The sequence below is a fragment of the Amphiprion ocellaris genome, chromosome 8 (assembly GCF_022539595.1).
Source record: "Amphiprion ocellaris isolate individual 3 ecotype Okinawa chromosome 8, ASM2253959v1, whole genome shotgun sequence".
Classification (NCBI taxonomy): domain Eukaryota; kingdom Metazoa; phylum Chordata; class Actinopteri; family Pomacentridae; genus Amphiprion; species Amphiprion ocellaris.
In genome coordinates this window covers 6,995,278-7,013,880 of record NC_072773.1, presented here as the reverse complement: position 1 = coordinate 7,013,880, position 18,603 = coordinate 6,995,278, and the positions used below count along the sequence as shown (strand labels likewise).

The 18,603-nt window shown below is 38.5% G+C and overlaps 1 protein-coding gene across 4 annotated transcripts; it reads right to left on the bottom strand.

Moving 5' to 3' along the window:
* Positions 1-2,771: 2,771 nt before the first annotated feature.
* Positions 2,772-16,316, bottom strand: tmem115 (transmembrane protein 115). Of its 4 annotated transcripts, XM_023288765.3 has the most exons (5): positions 15,987-16,316; positions 15,830-15,907; positions 14,780-15,468; positions 12,408-12,772; positions 2,772-7,849 (listed from the first exon to the last, which is right to left on the bottom strand). In XM_023288765.3, exons 3-5 carry the CDS (start codon positions 15,269-15,271, stop codon positions 7,540-7,542), a joined length of 1,167 nt encoding a protein of 388 aa, XP_023144533.1. In that variant the 5' UTR covers positions 15,272-15,468; positions 15,830-15,907; positions 15,987-16,316; the 3' UTR covers positions 2,772-7,539. The 4 variants fall into 4 exon arrangements, with proteins under 4 accessions (XP_023144533.1, XP_023144532.1, XP_023144534.1 ...); XM_023288764.3 differs by having other exon boundaries at positions 15,830-16,316; XM_023288766.3 differs by lacking the exon at positions 15,830-15,907.
* Between the last annotated feature and the right edge of the window lie 2,287 nt (positions 16,317-18,603).

Sequence of the window (18,603 nt, the reverse complement as noted above, 5' to 3'; positions counted from 1 at the left end):
CCAAAATACCTTACTATCGAGTATTTCCTTATTTCTTTGACACCACTAGTATTTAAGATACCACTTCAGCTATTTTTAAACTCTAGCCCAGAGGCTATCATAAAATGGGAAATGCGGTGGTCCAATATAATATAAATGCAGGAGTTGAGTTAATCGAGCCCACTGCAGGTTTGCAAATTATGAAGTTATAATTTGATCAACTGCTTCTGAGCCAGGAAGTCTGAGCTTACTGCCCCACCTGGTGGCCAAATGTGGGTAACTAAAAAGAGTAGACAAAGAGGGTGGGTTTAAAAATATAAAAGGAATCACAATTATGTTGTACAACTGTAAAAATATTGCAAGAGTAAACAGGCATGTAGTAGATATTACTATTACTATGCTATTCTGTAGTTGAGCTAAGGTCAGCGGTGGAGAGTAACTAAATAAATTTACCTAAATATTGCATTTCAGTACACTTTTGAGGTACTTTTAGTCTCTTTCTGTTTTATGCTATTTTATACTCCCACTCGACATATTTCAAAGAGAAATAATGTGTTTTGCACTGCACAGCATTTATTTGACAGCTTTAGTTACTTTAATTAGTTAGTAGGAAGTCTTCATTTGATTGGTTATGTGCAATATATAACATACAATATAATATCTATCTGGTGTGCAATGCACTTTAACATGTTCCCTGTCCAATCTCTTACAGTATTTATGTACAGTGACTTTGATTTTATTTTATAGAGTGGATTTATTATATTGAATTTGCATCTTATGGTATTTATCTTCTTTCTTTGAGCCACATGCAACGGAATTTTGTTCTGAATGGGCAGGTTTTTTAATTTTTAAAAAATGAATTATTGAATGACAACATAAGACTATCTATCTATCTTTTAAGAGAAAGAATGAAAGCTGGTAAAAGACAATGTTTTTTAAGTCAGACGCACAAAATCTGCAAGATGATGATCAACACCCATCTATTTACAAAACTGTCATTTTAAGTTGATTTTAAACTACTTTTTATACTTCAACGGTGCAATAAACCCAATGATCCTGGTTCTACCTCATATAAGATATTACTTCTTCTATTTTTATAGCATCCTTAGACTTTTTAATACTCTTTTTTATTGTAATTACCAGCATCTATCTATCTATCTATCTATCTGTCTATCTATCTATCTATCTATCTATCTATCTATCTATCTATCTATCTATCTATCTATCTATCTATCTATCTATCTATCTATCTATCTGTCTATCTGTCTATCTATCTATCTATCTAATACTGTTAACTAATAAAACAGTGGTTTCCAACCTTTCAGACTTTTTACATCTTACAGAAAACAGTGTGAGGTCTGGGTCACATTTCAGATCTGTGATTTAGCCCTCTAAGCCTCTTGCATGGTTTGAATTCATTAAATATTCAAATGATTCAATGTCTCACCAAAAATCAAAGACCTAAGAGAAAGTCCAAAATACAAAACAGCCTCATTTCCTCTCTTTATAATTACCTCCTCATATGTATCTGCTGTCCTTGTATATAAAACTGAATATAAAGTAGGTCAGATCAGGTCAGTAACCTGCTGCTGGCACACTAATTCTGCAGTATCAATAATCTAATGATGTCTTATATAATAATTAATTAGTCAGTGGAACTAAATCAGTACTTCTACTTTAATACTTTAACTATAATTTGCAGTTAATACTTCACTTCAGTAGCATTTTGTATGAGGAACTTTACTTGACAAGATGCTCTCCAGCTTTCGGTCATCTCAGGAGATAAAGTTTGCCTAGTTGTCATACGATTGCAGATAAATTACTCTTTTTTCCATCTCAGAAAAGTTGCCATAGAAATTGAGAGTGAGAGTTAATTCCCTTTTTTTCTGAATATCGTGATCAGCTTTGATTTAAGTACAATATTCTTGTCCTTTAATCCCCTTAATTACAAATTTTGCTTCATACTATAAAAATGCATGGACTTTGCATGTTCTCCCTGTGCATACATAGGTCTTCTCTGGATACTCTGGCTTCCTCCCACAGTCCAAAAACATGCTGAGGTTATTTGGTAATTCTAAATTGTCCGTAGGTATGAATGTGAGTGTGATTGTTTGTCTGTATGTGTAGCCCTGCGATAGACTGGCGACCTGTCCAGGGTGTCCCCTGTCTTTGCTCCAAGTCAGCTGGGATAAACTCCAGCCCCCCTGCAACTCTAATGAGGATTCAGCGGTGTATAGATGATGGATGGATGGTTTTATCCAACTTTATTGGAGTATATAAACTCCAATAAAGTAACTTAGTAATAATAATAATAATAATAATAATAATAATAATAATAATAATAATAATAATAATAATAATAATAATAATAATAATAATAATAATAATAACAATAATGCAAAATTAGTTCAAGCACCCAGCCACATTTGGTAAACATTGTTTTTAGTAATATTATTGAGCATAAACATAGCACGTGTGCAATTTACTCACTTTAGCTTTCACTATACTTTATTATTGTAATAAAATGTCTTCTGTAATTTGTGTTATTGCTCCTGCACAAAAAATTGCCCCTAAACAGACAAATAAAGTTGACTTAAATAGAACGTTTATGAAGGTATCTCTATATGACATTTCAGTATGCTAATTTTACTAATATGCAGGATGTAGAAGCACACATGACCTGTTTTCATTAAAGATAATTAAGTAAAATGCAGAGCCCCAAACCTAATGGACTATCCACGTACTAAAATCATCCACAGCATTTTCACAATAACATCACAACAACTTTAAAATTTCATACAATCGTCTTTTCTTTTTATTTCATATAGAGATAAAGAAATGCATTTGAAAACTAAAACAAAAGTCTGTGCAACAGCCACAGTACAGAGAGAGAAAGACACTGTCATTAGTGTGAATAAGATCTGTCGGAGCAAAAGTAGAGAAGGAAAATAAGAGAATAAAAAGAAAAAACACAGCGAGCCACCAAGTTTGAATGAATGGAGCAGTGTCATCTGTAAATTATTCATCTGAGGGCAGGAAAACAGCTTTCAGTTGCACAGTCACGGAGCTTGGTGTTCTTTTCACGTCACCTTTATTCCCCAAACCACGACATTCTTTGCTGTTTGGCAAAGTGGTTAAAAGATTCAACAACTTCATCATCAGGTGTCGATCCAATCAAGTTTAATTACCATGAATTATATTTCATGCTAATGTAGACATGTTGTCGCGTTTTTGACTTTGGCACCACAAATATTCCTGTACTGCAAAATTAGGTTAGAGGTAGAGATTGAAGGTATGTTTAATAATGGAAGCACTGGTTCTACAATGACTAAACCAATGCTCAAAAAAATTTAAAAATTTCAATGATTAGTAATCAATTTGTACCTCAATATATAAGCCCGAATCTTTCCCCCATCTCCCATTTGCAGGAAACAACTAAAACTGGCAAATCAACAACTTCAAAGTGATTATTTTGAAGTGCCAGATGCATTTTAAACCCAGTTTAAAGTAAGTTTTGTGACACATAAAACATGATCATCGGTTAGATGCAGATAAATTTGGGGGTTTTCGTCTTCTCTTTAAGCCACTTTGACAAAAAATCCTACCAAGGAAAATGTTTTTTTGGGGTGTTTTATAAAGTTTGCATGCCTGTGGTGCAGTGTCAATTAAGATGTAGAGAATTGTGTGCAGAAAAAAATTAAAAATGAACTGAGTATGTTGACAAATTGCAATGCTAGCTAGCTAAAAGGGTTTAGCCACTGCAGACAGAGGCCACTGCAGTTAAATACTGTTTGTGAACAGCACTGACATCATTCTTCATCCTCATGTGCAGTTTTTCTAGTTTGTCCAGAGAAGCTGCCTGTGGACATCAATCATACAGGTGGTGTGACTGCATTTTTCTTTTCTTTTTAGAGGACGTTTACAGATAAATTACATATGAATACAGAGGAAGAAACCCAGAGGTCAGGAGAATAAAGTTGAAGATGAAGATTTGGCTGAATGTCAGGACTGTTTTTGAAAACTCAGACTGCAAACCAAAGTATGGCTACACCTTTTCACTAGTAAAATTACACAACTTTACATTACATAACTTCAAAGCTATCTGTTTTGCTGCATTGCTGAATTTTAGTTGTGTAATGTGAGCTGAGCTGGAGAGGCAGCTAAAAACTCTCAGTATTTGCTATTTCCGGGGAAGGTTGCTCATAAATCGCATGAACAAACTGAACAAATTTCCTTTGACTCTTTCGTTTTGTAAGTACTTTCCATGGTAAGCAGCTTGAGATTTCAGGTATCTGACAACAGCTTCCTCACTGTGAAACTGGGCTAGACATCTTCTCTCATTCATTCATGTAAACAGAAGCTTTCATTCATATTTACTCAAAGAAAGGCCCAAACCAACCGTCATAAACACCAGTTTGTCAACAATATGAGCACAGTGAAATGGACAGAAGGAACCAGGAAATACAGGATAGAACACACAGTTTCATCATTCTCATATGGCTTATCACTTCCCATTCAGAGCACATTTCAATCACATAAGAAGCAGTTTCAACCAATCATGTACAGATGTTTACAGACAGTAGACTCTTTGTCAAAAAGCAAGGAGCCCAATGTTGTGATGTCCTTCCTCCTAACTAAAATATAAAATGTTTGAACCAAGACCAACTCCAGACATTGAACTGAATGTTTCCTCGGAGATGTGACAATAAAAACATTATATTTGCATTTAAGGAGAATTGAATTAAGTTTACTGGGTGGTCAGATTAATTTGAACCTTTTTGGAACATTTCAAATCTGAAAAGTTGAAATAGGGAAGTTAAAGATTTCCATTTTAACTGGATGTAGGATATTTCTGTTGGCTGTGTCTCTACATTTACACGGTCCAATAGGAATTACGACTTATTTTAATATTCTCACAACTCAAAGGCCACTATTGATAAACAGACAGATAATATTTTAATCTTCTACTGGTTAGTAATGGAAGGCATCAAGCTCATAAATTACCATTTTTGTCTCTTATTCCATTTGATTTTGGTCTGTTTTTAAATTGATTTAAAGTCAACAAAACATAAATGGTCACTAAATGTCTCAGCCAAAATGGTTCTCACAAAACCAATACATATTAAATAGGAAAACAGAACATTATGAGTTCAAATTAAACATGTAACAGTACAGTAACTGTGTATCTCCCAAATTTCAAATCCGTAATTTGCAATGTTGCTGAGATTTTCAGACTCGTGTATTACGAGAAAAGTGTCAGAAAGCAGCAGCTGCCAATCGGCTTTCTTAAAGTTTCATTATTGTGAAATAATGACATGGAAAATCTACAAAAACAAACAGCTGCCAAACCTGGAACAAGCTGTAATTTAATGTAGTGGGCCTGTTGTTTTCAGAAAGACTCCTACAGATGGAAATACCTTCTAAATAAGGGAGGAAAGTGGTGAATATATACCACCGTTCAAAAGTTTGGGGTCACCAAGGCAATTTCATGTTTTCCATGAAAACTCACACTTTTATTCATGTGCTAACATAACTGCACTATGGTTTTCTAATCATCAATTAACCTTCCAACCTGATCAACCAACACAATGTACCATTAGAACACAGGAGTGATGGTTGCTGGAAATATCTATGCAGATATTTCATTAAAAATCAGCTGTTTCCAGCTAGGATAGTCATTTAACACATTAATAATGTCTAGACTGTATTTATTTTTCTTTTCTTTCAAAAATAAGGACATTTCTAAGTGACCCCAAACTTTCGAACATTAGTGTAAGTACGCTTAATTTTTTGTTAAACAGAAGTGCACGATTTACCTTAACTAGTTTGAATTTCTCATTTAAGCTAGAGACAGGTTCAATCCTTCACAAGCTCAGGAGAAGTTTGTCATCACTGTGATTGTCACATCTGAAAACATTTATTGGCTGCAAATGTGACTTTAATCAAGAAGGACAGGTGGGGAATTGGAAATGCAATGACTTGACTTAGCATAATCGAATGAGAAACCTACAGGGATGACTGTCAACAAAATAAATGAATCACTGACCCATAGGTCTGTTTAAAGTTTATCAAGATGACACAGTTTAGCTGCCCATCAGGCTCCTTCTAAAATTCCCTGCTCGTGCCTGGGACTGTGATGTCAGAAACGAAAGACAAATGCAAAGGATGCAGCGGGGAAACCTGAACCAAAACAACTACTTATCCATTCCTCCACTGTCTTTATCTTCAACGATCAGTGTCTGAAAGCAGGGTAAACCTAGAAAAACTCACAAATCACTGCAATATTTTTTATCCTAAAAATATCTGCACAGTCTGTAAATAACCAGCAAGGTTATTCTCCACACTCCACCTGCACTTGGTCACTTCTCTGCCTTTATAAATGGTATAAATGACAAATACAAGCACAGACATCGACTGCTGTTCTGAATCATCTGCACCCAGGTTACTTGAAAGCTATTGCTAGCATAATTCTTGCACAATTTCAGATCCTAGAAAGGTGGAAGTGTAAAAATGGGTACGGGTTGATGCTCGGGATTTTGAATGAACCTAAATATAAAATCAACTCATAATTTGTAAAACAAGATCTTCCTCCACAGATCTGTGTGAGTGGAACACCATCAACATGTCTTGTTAGTCCACAGAAAGTATGTTTTGTTGATTCTATGTAGTGATCAACAGAGCCCAAAGAAAAAGATTTTCTTTCCTCCACTACATGACAAACTAAGGGGTGAAAAACAAAATGGGTAAACTGTCCATTTCTCTGCCTGTGGTTACAGAGAGACGAATTAACTGGGTCTGGGAAATTCTTTTCACCTGGCACTTTTTCAAATCGTGGCGTTTGGTATCATAGTTCATGAGCAGGACAGACCTGCGGCAGCTTCTCTCCTCAGGTCCAGCAGTTGGTGCTGAGTCCATCTGTTTCATGTTTCCTCTGTTTTAGACCTGGTTACATATTCGGAACCAGTGAACCAAAGCTAAAGTCCCTTGTAGCAATTTCTCAGTGCTTATCAAACCGGAGCACTGTAGTCTTTCATCAGGAATCAAGAATTCAGCGTGAGTCTCTGCTTTCTCGTGGCAGGCGATAAAAAGAATGAGTACTGCTGCTCTGAAAAAGACTTACAAAAAGAATATTGTACACCTATGTTGTTATTTATTCAGAAAGCAAGAGAAAGAGACACATGAAGCAGTGAACACAGCTCTGCAAGTTGGGATTCAAGTTCAGACAAGACAGAATTTTCTGACTTTTGGTTGTATGTGGGAAGGAAGAGAAGAATTAAGAGTTCAGTTTGCCCAACTACACTGAGCCTTTACAACCGACACGTCTCAACTGAAAGCGCTGTACAGTCTCTCGGGCTTCACAATGACATTAGTGTTTGTGAGTGCACGGCCGTGTGTATGAACTGCTCGAAGATGTTGCGTGTTGTGTGTGATATCGAGTGCACGCCTAAAATCACCGCCACTGAATATATTCGTACACTAGTCAGGGACACCGAACACACCAGTATACTCGCCAGTGACACCAAACAGAGCGTGCATATCTGTACACAGGTGTCCTGTTTGCTATGATCTAGACGGTGCGTCTTCAAAGCTGATGATGCTGGACTCTGGGTGCTGCACTCCGCCCGAGGACGGCGCTCCACCGCTCTGTGACATGGAGGATGAGGAGGTGGAGGAGAGGGAGGCGCCGCTGGGACCCCCGGATGTTCTCGGTGTGGAGGAGGAGGACGGATCGCGTCCACCTGGGAGGAGCGGCTGTGTGTCAGTTCTGACCTCGTCCTCGTCCTCGTCTTCCTCGTCGTCCATGCTGGGCCAAGCAGACTGATCCTCCACACGCTTTAGACGCTCGTTCAGGGCTTTCAGGGCCAGTTGTCTGGGAGGAAGAAGAAAGAGATTTTCATCAGTAACATCAGAGGGAAGTATGTTTCAGTCACATCTTAGGACTTTTGTGTACAACGACCAGCCACAACATTATGACCACTTACAGGTGAAGTGAATAACATCGATCATCTTGTTATAATGCAACGTTCTGCTGGGAAACTTTGAGTCCTGACATTCATGTGGATGTTTGACATGTACCACACACCTACACACTGCAGGTCAAGCAACCCCTCACCTCCCCACTCCCCCATGACAACAGCAGTGTTTGATGCCAGTTGCCGCCCTCAGCAGGACAATGCACCCCTTGCACCCCACCACACTACAAAAACTGCTGAGGAGTGGCCCGGGAAACACGACCGAGCTAAGGTGTTCCCCTGGGTTCCACACCACACAGATCATAATGAGCATCTATGGGATGTGCCAGAATAAGCTTGATCTAGGTAGGTCCCACCCTGCAACCCACAGGACCCACAGTGTTCACTGCCACCATCCCGGTGCCACAGGACATCCCCAGAGGTCCTGCGTCCATGTCCCACTGGATCAGGGGAGTTTTAGCAGCATAAAGGGGACCAACACAGTATTAGGCAGGTGGTCATAATGTTATGCCTGATGGGTGTATATGCGTACACGTTTAAAACAGACGTTGACCCAAAAGTAGTGCTGCACAACGTATCGTTTCAGCGTCGACTGTTGCAATGTGCGTAGTGGTAAGTAAGGGGCCCTAACTTGAACACATCAAGCTACAACGTTTTTTGTTACTTCATAAAAGAAAACTTGCACAGTTCTCATTTTTATACCTTTTCCCTTTTCTAATCAACAAAAGAAGTCCGTCTGGTTGAACATCATTTACTCAGATTTAGGGGTTCTTGGATACACTTTTAGTTCTTTATACTACATTTACAAGACAGTTTGTTGAGATGCAGGCTCTGCATATACACAGAAAAAATTTCAGAAAAATATGTGCATGTGCTCTCATAGATGTAACTACAATAGCCTGAAAACAATGACAACATAAAATCCATGTCTATTCAAGCAGTTTTAGATGATAGGCTGCAAAATACTAGCAAACTTTACAAATTTCATTATTCTGATGTCAATGTTTCTTTCTCCTGAAAACTAATTTTTGGAGTTTACTAATCTTCGGTGCAGCTTTGTACATTGTGCAAGATGTAGCTTGCTGACACTGGCAATGTTTTCTTATAGCAACTACAAGAAACAGGTTATATACATATTGTGGAAAGCAGCCTTTTGAAAGGATGAAGGAACTACTGTTATAATATACTTCAAATTTTGTATTTTGGTCATGTACTGCAGGGAAAAAAAGATCTCTTTATGCAGTAATCTAATATTTAGACAGGACATGTCATCAAGCAGTTTTAACTGTTACTAAATGCCATAAAAAAACAGAGACCATAGTGCAAATGCGCTAATACAAATAATATATTAAGCAAAACCTTCTCCACATTCTGATTCAATTACACTTACTTCAGCTATGACCTATACTACCGTTCAAAAGTTTGGGGTCTCTTAGAAATGTCCTTATTTTTAAAGAAAAACAGCTTTTTCATCGAAGATAACATTAAATTAATCAGGAATACAATCTAGACATTGTTAATGTGGTAAATGACTATTCTAGCTGGAAACGGCTGATTTTTAATGGAATATCTACACAGGGGTACAGAGGAACATTTCCAGCAACCATCACTGCTGTGATGTAACAGTGTACAGTGATCAGATATCCGAATATTCGGTCGTGACGGTGGTATCCGAATATTTACTTTGAGATGCGAATATTCGGACCCTCCCCCGCAGTCAGACAGTGTCGCACGTCAATTCGCCCGACGTGTCCCCCGTCGGACGTTACGATATGAACTGATCCCAATATTCGCCTTGCCCCCCCGTCGGACGTTACGAACCCAGCCGTATATTCGGCTCCTTCCTCCATTTGCTCACCGCGTCCGACGTTATGGGCCGAACCGAATATTTGGCTCGTTCATCCATTCTCTACACAATTTATGATTAGAAAACCCTTGTGCAATTATGTTAGTGTATGAATAAAAGTGTGAGTTTCCATGAAAAAAATGAAATTGCCTGGGTGACCCCAAACTTTTGAACAGTAGTGTATACTAGATTAGAAAACTGCCTTAAATGTCCTTCAAAATTAGAGCGGTCCAGTAAACAAAAAATACTTTTGATGATGCTGCACTTTGATAACCGGCATTCAAGACGATGAACACACATTATTATATTAAATAATGGTCAAACTTGTTGATTAAATCTTTCAACATCTGCCGAAGTAACCAGCTACTTATTACATCATCACCATAAGGTTAATCCCCCCCGCTGAGTCGATGGCAAGCCTCTAAATCAGCAGCTATTAAAGAGGCCTTAGCTTCATTCATACAACATGTAAATGTGTCACACTGAAATAAAAGAAACAGAAGATGAAAGCTCAGTTACGTGATCATACTAGTATGACATCAAAATATTTTTAGCCGACTTTCAAGAACTGAGACGCTTCCGTTTGCTGAACATGAGCAGCTTGCGACTATTCAGCAAACATGTTTGAAAGGAAAAGGCTATCTTTTAATGTCTCCACACTCCAGACCCTGTGACTCCCCAACAAAACGTAAAACAACCCCTCAACCATCACTGCTCTTGTGTGTGTGCGCTGTAGCATCCATCTGTAACTGAATCTGTGCGACAGCTATAAAGCGCATCTGTCAGACAAAAGAACGGGAAGAAAAATGATCAGCTTGAAAGTCCGTGTTAGAAAGCATGTGAAAGAGCTGTGCTGAAGAAAAAGCACAGAGGCTCAGGAAACCTTTTCAGAGCCAATTAAACTTAAAACAAAACTCTTCTCTGATGGGTTTCTTTAGACAATTGAATGAGGGTGTGTGTGCAAGTGTGGGAGTTTCATTTGAACCCCTCTGACACATCCATCAACTAATTATTGTCCCTCTTTAGCATCTTGTGACACATTATTGATGATCTGATAACCTTCTACATTATTTCAAATTATATTAAAATCATATGATGTCAGGAAAACCTTCAGAGCAGCTTTAAAATGGACCTTAGAGTGAGATGTTCTCAACTACATAACTGGATGTTTAAAATTAACGACATTTTGTACTAATGTTTAAATTTCATATTTATCATTTGCTAAAATCTAAACTATTCACAGCTTGTTAAAGAATTTTATTGTTAAGAGAAAGACAATAAAATCTCCTGTCACACTATAAACAAATTAACCAAGATTAAATATTTTGTTGACTTGTGTACCAACATTGCCCACTGAAATCTGTAAATTTATTCAACGTAATGGTGTGTTTCACTTTGGTTGCCAGCCAGTGGTATCAACACCAGTGTGGAAGGAAGAAGTAGTGTCCAAAAAAGCACTTACTGTGGGCATATTTTTCATTGCAATGTAAAGTCCTGCGCCTCTATGGAAACAACACAACCAAGAAGTAGAGAGATTTCTGTGCAGTAAACTAAGTTATAATACCATTAATGATAAAAAAAATGAGAAATTCAAAGTTGAATGTGTTTATGTATCTTACAAAATTTTTTAAAAACTAGTGTCAACATGTTCAACATTTTTCTAAGTGCCCACAGATATAGATACTTTACTACTTTTTAACAAATTTTTCCACACTTTCTCACCGTTTCTGCTCTGTGTAAACACTGCCTGCAGTTTATCCAAAAAAGTTTCCGAATTTCTGTCACGTGATTGCTGGTTGCAGCTGAGTGGTATCTCAGTTGCCTCGAAAAGTGCTGAATTTTTTTTCTTGTTATAGCCCACTGATTGTTATTGGCAAATTTTTAAATGAGACATGCAGAATAAAGTGATTTTAATGAAATATACCCATGTAAAGCTAAGATTTGATTATTTTTCATAAACAAAACTGAAAGATATACAAAATAAGTTGAATCACTTTTGACGATTCTTTCATTTTTACAGTTTTGGCTCTCATAAATTATGTAAATATGATGTTTACTTATAAAATAACATGCATTTAGAAATGGTCAACAGGCATTGGTGTTCATGTGGTTAACCCGGAAAAAAGGTTTCATTAGAAATTAATTACCTCACTTTGAATTTAATCACTTTGGCCTATTTATGAAGGTACACGGGAAAAAGAATCATGAATGAAAAAATGCACACATCTTAGGGCTGGGCGATAAATCCATTTTATCGATTAATTCGACTTTGTACTTAATGTCGATTTGTTTTAATGAAAATCGATTTTCTCATCAACATCCGCCACCAACGCCTTCCCGCTGGGCTCCCGTAGTTCAGAGTGCGCCCCCCGGAGATTTTTTTTTGAGGCCATATCACCCAGCCCTAATACATCTAAATAAAAAATTAGTGAGGATAAAGCAAATAAAACTGACTTGTACAGAGGAAAAACAGGATTAAGCTGCCACACTGCACTGAGGTTAGGGTTTCTATTGACTGGCATTTAACGAAACTACAGAGCATGCTATTGAACTATTTTCTTATTGCTATTGATGATGAAGTAGGTATCTCCATCTTTGCTGTGACTCACCTCCTCCTCTCTGCATCCTGTGGGTCAGTCCCCGGCAGACTGATGGTGATAGAAGATGGCGCCCCCACATCGTATCTCTTCACCATCTTCCTGCACACCTTGATTTTCACCAGGGCAGAGTGGACGAGTCCCGCCAGCAGTCCAACAGCCGGCTGCAGCGCCTCAGGGAAGAAGCTGGCGAAGGCGAAGTGATCCGACATGTCCCCACGGCCTCGGCTGTGCCTCTGGTAGAAGCGCAGGTAGACCCAGCCGGACAGGGCTCCGTAGCTGTAGGCGGCCAGGGGGGCAGAGCTGTCGAGCAGCCCAGACAGGCGCAGTAAGGCCAGGAGGAGGAGGACCAAAGCCGGCGCTGCTTTCAGTCTCACCTGAGATGAAAAAGAAGAGAAAAACTTTAGTTATTGCAAACAAAAAAAATCATGAAGGCAGCTACCATTTTGTCTGAACACCACCTTGGCTGGTAGTTCCCATAATTCATTCAAGTCAGAGAGATTCAGAAATGGGAACACCAAACAATAGCTGGTTACATGCCAGAGGGACAGGCGGGAGTCATAAAACGGTCCAGCGTTTGAATAAAGTTCATTTCTTAACCTGGTCAGCTGAAACAAGGAACAATACAGTGAAGCAGCCCGGTTTTAAACAAACACATAAGAAGCAATAAAAGAATTTTATTGTTAAGGGAAAGAAAGGTTTCGATTTATAGGTATAACATGGAACATTTCTGCATTATAAAACAGTTTCTGTGTTTTATCATTTCTGTCACGCTAAAAATTAAATAATCAATATTGAATATTTTGTTGACTTGGGTACCTGCATGGTTTCAAATGCTTCCAAAAAAAGCACAACAGCCTCTAATTTTAAGGGCAAAATTTGCAATCTGAAGCTAACATGTGCTTAACCAAGAAAATTCTACTCTTATCTCAACATTAAGAGTGTGTTGCTCTGCAAAAGATCATGAAATTAAATCTTCAAGATCCCACATTGTACCCCTTCTCAGTAATTTCTAAAAGCCTCACATGTACCTGCAGTATGCATTAAAGTCTTTCATCTCCAAATACTGCAGAAATGGGTAATTTCACCACGACTCCTGGTTTTAGGCCCAAAGTAGAGAACACAAGTCTAGTAGTGCAAACACTCAACAGCTCAACCACTGACCTATAAACATTTGGCTTGTGTGGCGTTAATAAAATAGCACAATCACTATATCTGATAAAAAATATTTACTCCCCAATATAGAATAGAACAGAATAGAATAGAATATGCTTTACTGGGTATATAAAAGTGTGTTCACAAAATGATTAACATTTATTACTATATGACACTGCCATATTAAAAACAAATTGGAGAAAGTGCTACTTTGATGTAACAAAAGGGTTAAAAAACATTCTCTTGGAAAAATGTTAATGAAAACAAAACTTAGCAAGTCCCACCATTTAAATTTGCAACATGACTTTTACTGTTGTACATATGTGGTAGAAATGTGGTCATTTTTGTATTTTTGGCCTCTGTCCCTCCTCCAGCTTAAATTACAATCGAAGAACTCCTCCCATGGCAGGATTTTTCCTGGCTCAGAATAGGCCTGTGGTGGATGACTACACACTAGGGCTGAATAATGAATCGATTTCTAATTTAAGTTGCAATTTGAAACAATGGAATTAGCAAATTACAAAAGGCTACAGTGTAGGACGTATGTTATGCAGTGCATGTAAGCCAGGATTTAAACTCTCCTGTCAGTGGTTTTACAAATTAAAGCTGTCCTCCTTGCGTGACGGTCATACTTTTGATTGTATCTCGTGGGAACGGCCCATCAGATATTATAAATTTTATGGGGCACCACAATTTCCTCTGCAGGAAAAAAATAACTGTATACCCAATAAAGTGACATTTATGTAACATCCCTGCGGCAGATAAAAACTCTTTAAAGCTTACAATTTGTGTTCTCGTGACCGTTGGAGGTGTTCACTCATTTTTAACTTGGTTGTATGTACTGTTAAGTGTCCTCAGGGAAAGTGAAAGGCATTTCAAACTTGTTTTTTTTTTCCCTAACAAAACCACAAACAACAAAAAAGGAGGAACTCTAACATCGTGAGGTTTCACAAAATATGAATAGCCAGAATTGGTACATTACATTGCACTATACTCTGCCTTCCATCCTGTGTCAGCTGGGATAAACTCCAGCCCCCTGATGATCCTCCAGAGGATATTTTGTTTAGATTTCCATGGCTGCTCACAATCTAGTTAGAGCACATTCTCAGTTTATCTTTACAGGTGCACTACTCATTCTTTCTGTGTTTGTCACAGACTCAAAAGAGAATCATATCGCTTGTCAACTAATACCACATCAGAGAAAAAATTCTTGGATTAGTTAGCCTCACCTGTGGGACTCTGAGCACTGTGGTATCCCCCATGGTCTGCTTCAGCGCCACCAGGACGCCTCCCAGGAACCCGGCTGCTCCGTGGACACGAACAGCAAACAGGAAGTCCAGGTCAAAGGTGGCCACATAGGTGAGGAGGTAGGAGAAGCCTGCCAGGAGGCCCGCCGACACATTAACCACTGCGAAAAAGATCAGGAGCTCCAAAGCACCCCACAAAGGCTCCAGCAGGCGCCCACAGGCCATAACTGTCCCCACATTGGCCGCTACCCCCCAGACGTGCTGCTCCACCACCCCATGGGTCACCAGCGTCCACACCCAGAAGTTGGGTGGAAAGAGGTAGCCCGGGGTCACCCCTAGGGCGTATGGAGTGTCGACGGCCCATGACAGCAGGTAGAGGAGAACCACCACGGCACATATAGTTTTTACCACCACACTGGTGCTGGCAAGAGCTGCCAGGAAGTGCTGTCGTGCCACCGGCAGGTAACGATTCATCCTGGTGTGTTCTAAAGAGGCTCCTCCTTGAGCAAATCAGCCCAGGAAGAGAGAAAGCAGATCAGTTGCTTTTGTAGTGGCAGTCGCTTGATGCTGGTGTGAGTTTAACAATGCCAAGCAGAGCAGGAGACAGCTGGGAGTCCTGAGGAGGGCATCAAAATCCACACTTCTCTGTGAGCCTTCATTCGGGATATTGTCTGTCAGGATGGTAAAGTTTGCTCTGTAAGAGTGGATTCCTTCTGATCAAGTTTTGTTGATCTTTCTATTTATGATTCAGTAAGTTAGCTTAAACTTCTACAGCATATCTAACTTTCAAGGACAAAGGTAAACAGGCAACCGGGCTGATTCTTATACTTTAACAAGGTGACAAACTTTGGGCTGCGCAGCAGATAAGCCTCAGGATGTGATAACCCCAGCTAGGGGACCTTTTGATTTAGCTGCCTAGCTGGCGACCTTCAGTCGGTGAAGACAAAAGCTGTAACAACCGTAAAGGCCACTACCAGCCAGCAGAGAGGCGGCAGCAGCCAAATATGCAAATGTTAACGGAAACAAACATACCTAACGCCAACTTCTTCAGAGGATCCCGGCTGAGTTAGCTTGTAAACACGGGAGGGCTACGGTTAGCTAGCTGTCAAACTGAAAGCAATGATTTATGTTAGCCACGGACGAGCAAGAGAAGCTAACGTCTCCGTCTGGATGTAAGAAAAAGGGGCACCTAGCTTCGGCGAAACCTGCTGGATGAAAGCAGCCCCACGGAGCTCCGTTCCTCGGTCCTCTGTGCTCGCTCGGCCCGGTGTCTAGCGGGGCTAGTCCGAGGATTTCCCGTAGCTAGCAACAGGCCCTCAAAACAATGTTAGAGACGCCTCCGAACCGGCTCCAGCTCCCGTGTAGTTGACAGGTCCCTCATAGTAACTCGGCTCCACTCGTTTATTTTATTGTTTCCGTGTCTTTTTAAAGCAGCTTCCCTGGCAAAAGATGTTTTAGGTCTCAGCAGTCACTTCTCCTCCCAGTTCCACCGCTCAGCTAGCCGACCTGCGCTGTCTGCCACCGTCATCAGCAGTCGGTGAAAAAACGTCAAGTCACGTCACTTCTGAGCAGCAGGGCATGCTGGGAAACCGAGTTCTTGTATAGAAAACACGAACACACCCGTAGTCTGATGGAAACCGGTTTATCTGGGGCAAAATTAGTAGGTGGGTGACTTTTTGTTGGTATTTTGCCCTTCTAGCTGCCTGTGATGGAAAGTACTGTAATTTATTTATACTCTACTTTAAGTTTTATATTTCTCCTATGCTGTGTATAGTAAGATGAGCCTGCGTTTACAGTGTTGGAGCAACTAGAAAAAGGAAAAACAAGAAAAAGAATTGTGCACAAGTACTGTTTATATTGTTCAGATTCACCCCTATATGTAGAAATTTAGATATTGCAAAGATTTCTTTCAATGTGGAAAACAACAATATTGCAGAGGGCTACTTTATAAGTGGAGAAACAAATATTGATATTTTACCATTTACATTTGCAACATGATTTTAACTATTTCAATTCAATTCAGTTAAATTCAAATAACTTTAATTGTCCCCAAGGGGCATTTTAAAAGGGCATACAAGCATCTTAAAAAAGACAACCAAGCAAGACACACAATTACACACAAAAAGACAAAACAACATTAAAAAGAACATTGGAGGTGCTTGTAGTTTTAAATGCAAAATGCATATATGGCAGAAATGTGGCCATTTTTAAAAAATTTTTGGCCTCTGTCTCTCCTCCAGCATAAATTAGTATAAAATAGTATGAATAAAATATTGTGCTTTATTTATACTATTTTTATGTTTAATTCTATTTTTTTTATCCTATTCTATCCTATTCATATTTCACCTCTGTTGTATATAGTACAATAAGATGATAAGATAAGGAAAGCCTTTAATAATTTCACAGGGGGGAATCATTTCACTAGTCTGAGGAAATTAAAAATAGTGGCTTTAAGATATATAGAAAATTATATTAAATTATAGAAAATTTAATGTAGCACTTTGAGATTTTGCTCAAATGAAAAGTTCATTACAAATATGCACTTTTCATTTAAGCAAAATCTCAAAATGCTACATTAAATTTTGAGTTGTGTTTTTATATGAATACACGTGCAACATTTATATTTATGCATAAGATTTATTTTATTTGCTAATTTTGATGCTTCTCTGACTTTAACAGCAATGTCACATAACACATACAAATATCTTAGATTTTTTTAAAAAATTGATAATTGTCAATAAAATTTCAGTTGGTGGGCTGAAAACAAATCGCATTTGCAGAGATTAGACCGTTATTATTATTAATATCAAAACTATTAATATGAATTATGTCACATCACCAACCACTTGTTTTTAGATTGTTTTCAGTAGGGGATGCTTTCTAATACAGTTTGCTGCTTTCCTAATATACTGTGATATTGGAATGAAATAAAGCATTTTATTTTATTCATTTTCCTACAGATTTGGCTTGATATGATCTTTATGATATTTATGATAAAATTGTTGTTCCTTTTGTGTTTCCTTAGCAAAATTATATTGTGACAGAGACACAAAAAATATCACAGATGCATTCATTTTATTCTGAATAATCAGAACTCACATCACATTTACAAAAACAGGACAAACCACATACACACAGGTTGGAACAAGGAACAAGGACACAGGCTAATCAGCGGTTTTCTAAAGACTTCATGCAGCACTGAATAAAAAAAAAAATCAGAAACACGTGATGACATTCGTTGTGCTTCGACCCAACACGAAGCACTAACATACATCACTTTTATAGACACTTTGGAGACTCATGCGCTCTAAAAACAAAGCTGCTGTTCTCTGATTTGTTCCCGGCTCAAAACTTCAAGTACTCCCGCTTAAAATTTATTTTGGAGGCACAATTTATGTCTAAATTCTGGTCTTATTTATGAGTGGATGATTCTGGAGTTTGGTTCTGCAGTGTAACAGACATGCAAGTTATTTAGGTTGCTGGGTAAATTCAGTAATTGGTCTTCTGTGTACAGGACATGCAATAAATGAAACATACTCACTGTTATCATTCAGATAACTCTCACTGGAAATCTACGTTTTTGGTGGCTGCAATAATATATAAAGCCAAACACTTCACTAAATCCAAAAAATAAATGCAAATTTTGGTAAAGATCTGTCCAAAAAATGAAAAAATGCTGTTTTGCAGAAGGTCTCTCTCATACAAACACTCAGCTGTTTGAGTGACCATTTATTTAAGTAGGACATAGAAAGTGGACCAGTACAAACTGAACCCAGATTAGTTTCTCCATTTTACAGTCCATCAAT

What these genes read in the sequence shown, in the direction of transcription:
- tmem115 (XM_055013005.1), bottom strand. Translation starts at nt 15,271, where the DNA reads ATGAATCGTTACCTGCCGGTGGCACGACAGCACTTCCTGGCAGCTCTT. An exon ending in CAGTGCTCAGAGTCCCACAG is followed by an intron (nt 12,773 to 14,779) that starts GTGAGGCTAACT and finishes TTTTCATCTCAG; the next exon opens with GTGAGACTGAAAGCAGCGCC. An exon ending in CAGGATGCAGAGAGGAGGAG is followed by an intron (nt 7,850 to 12,407) that starts GTGAGTCACAGC and finishes TCTTCCTCCCAG; the next exon opens with ACAACTGGCCCTGAAAGCCC.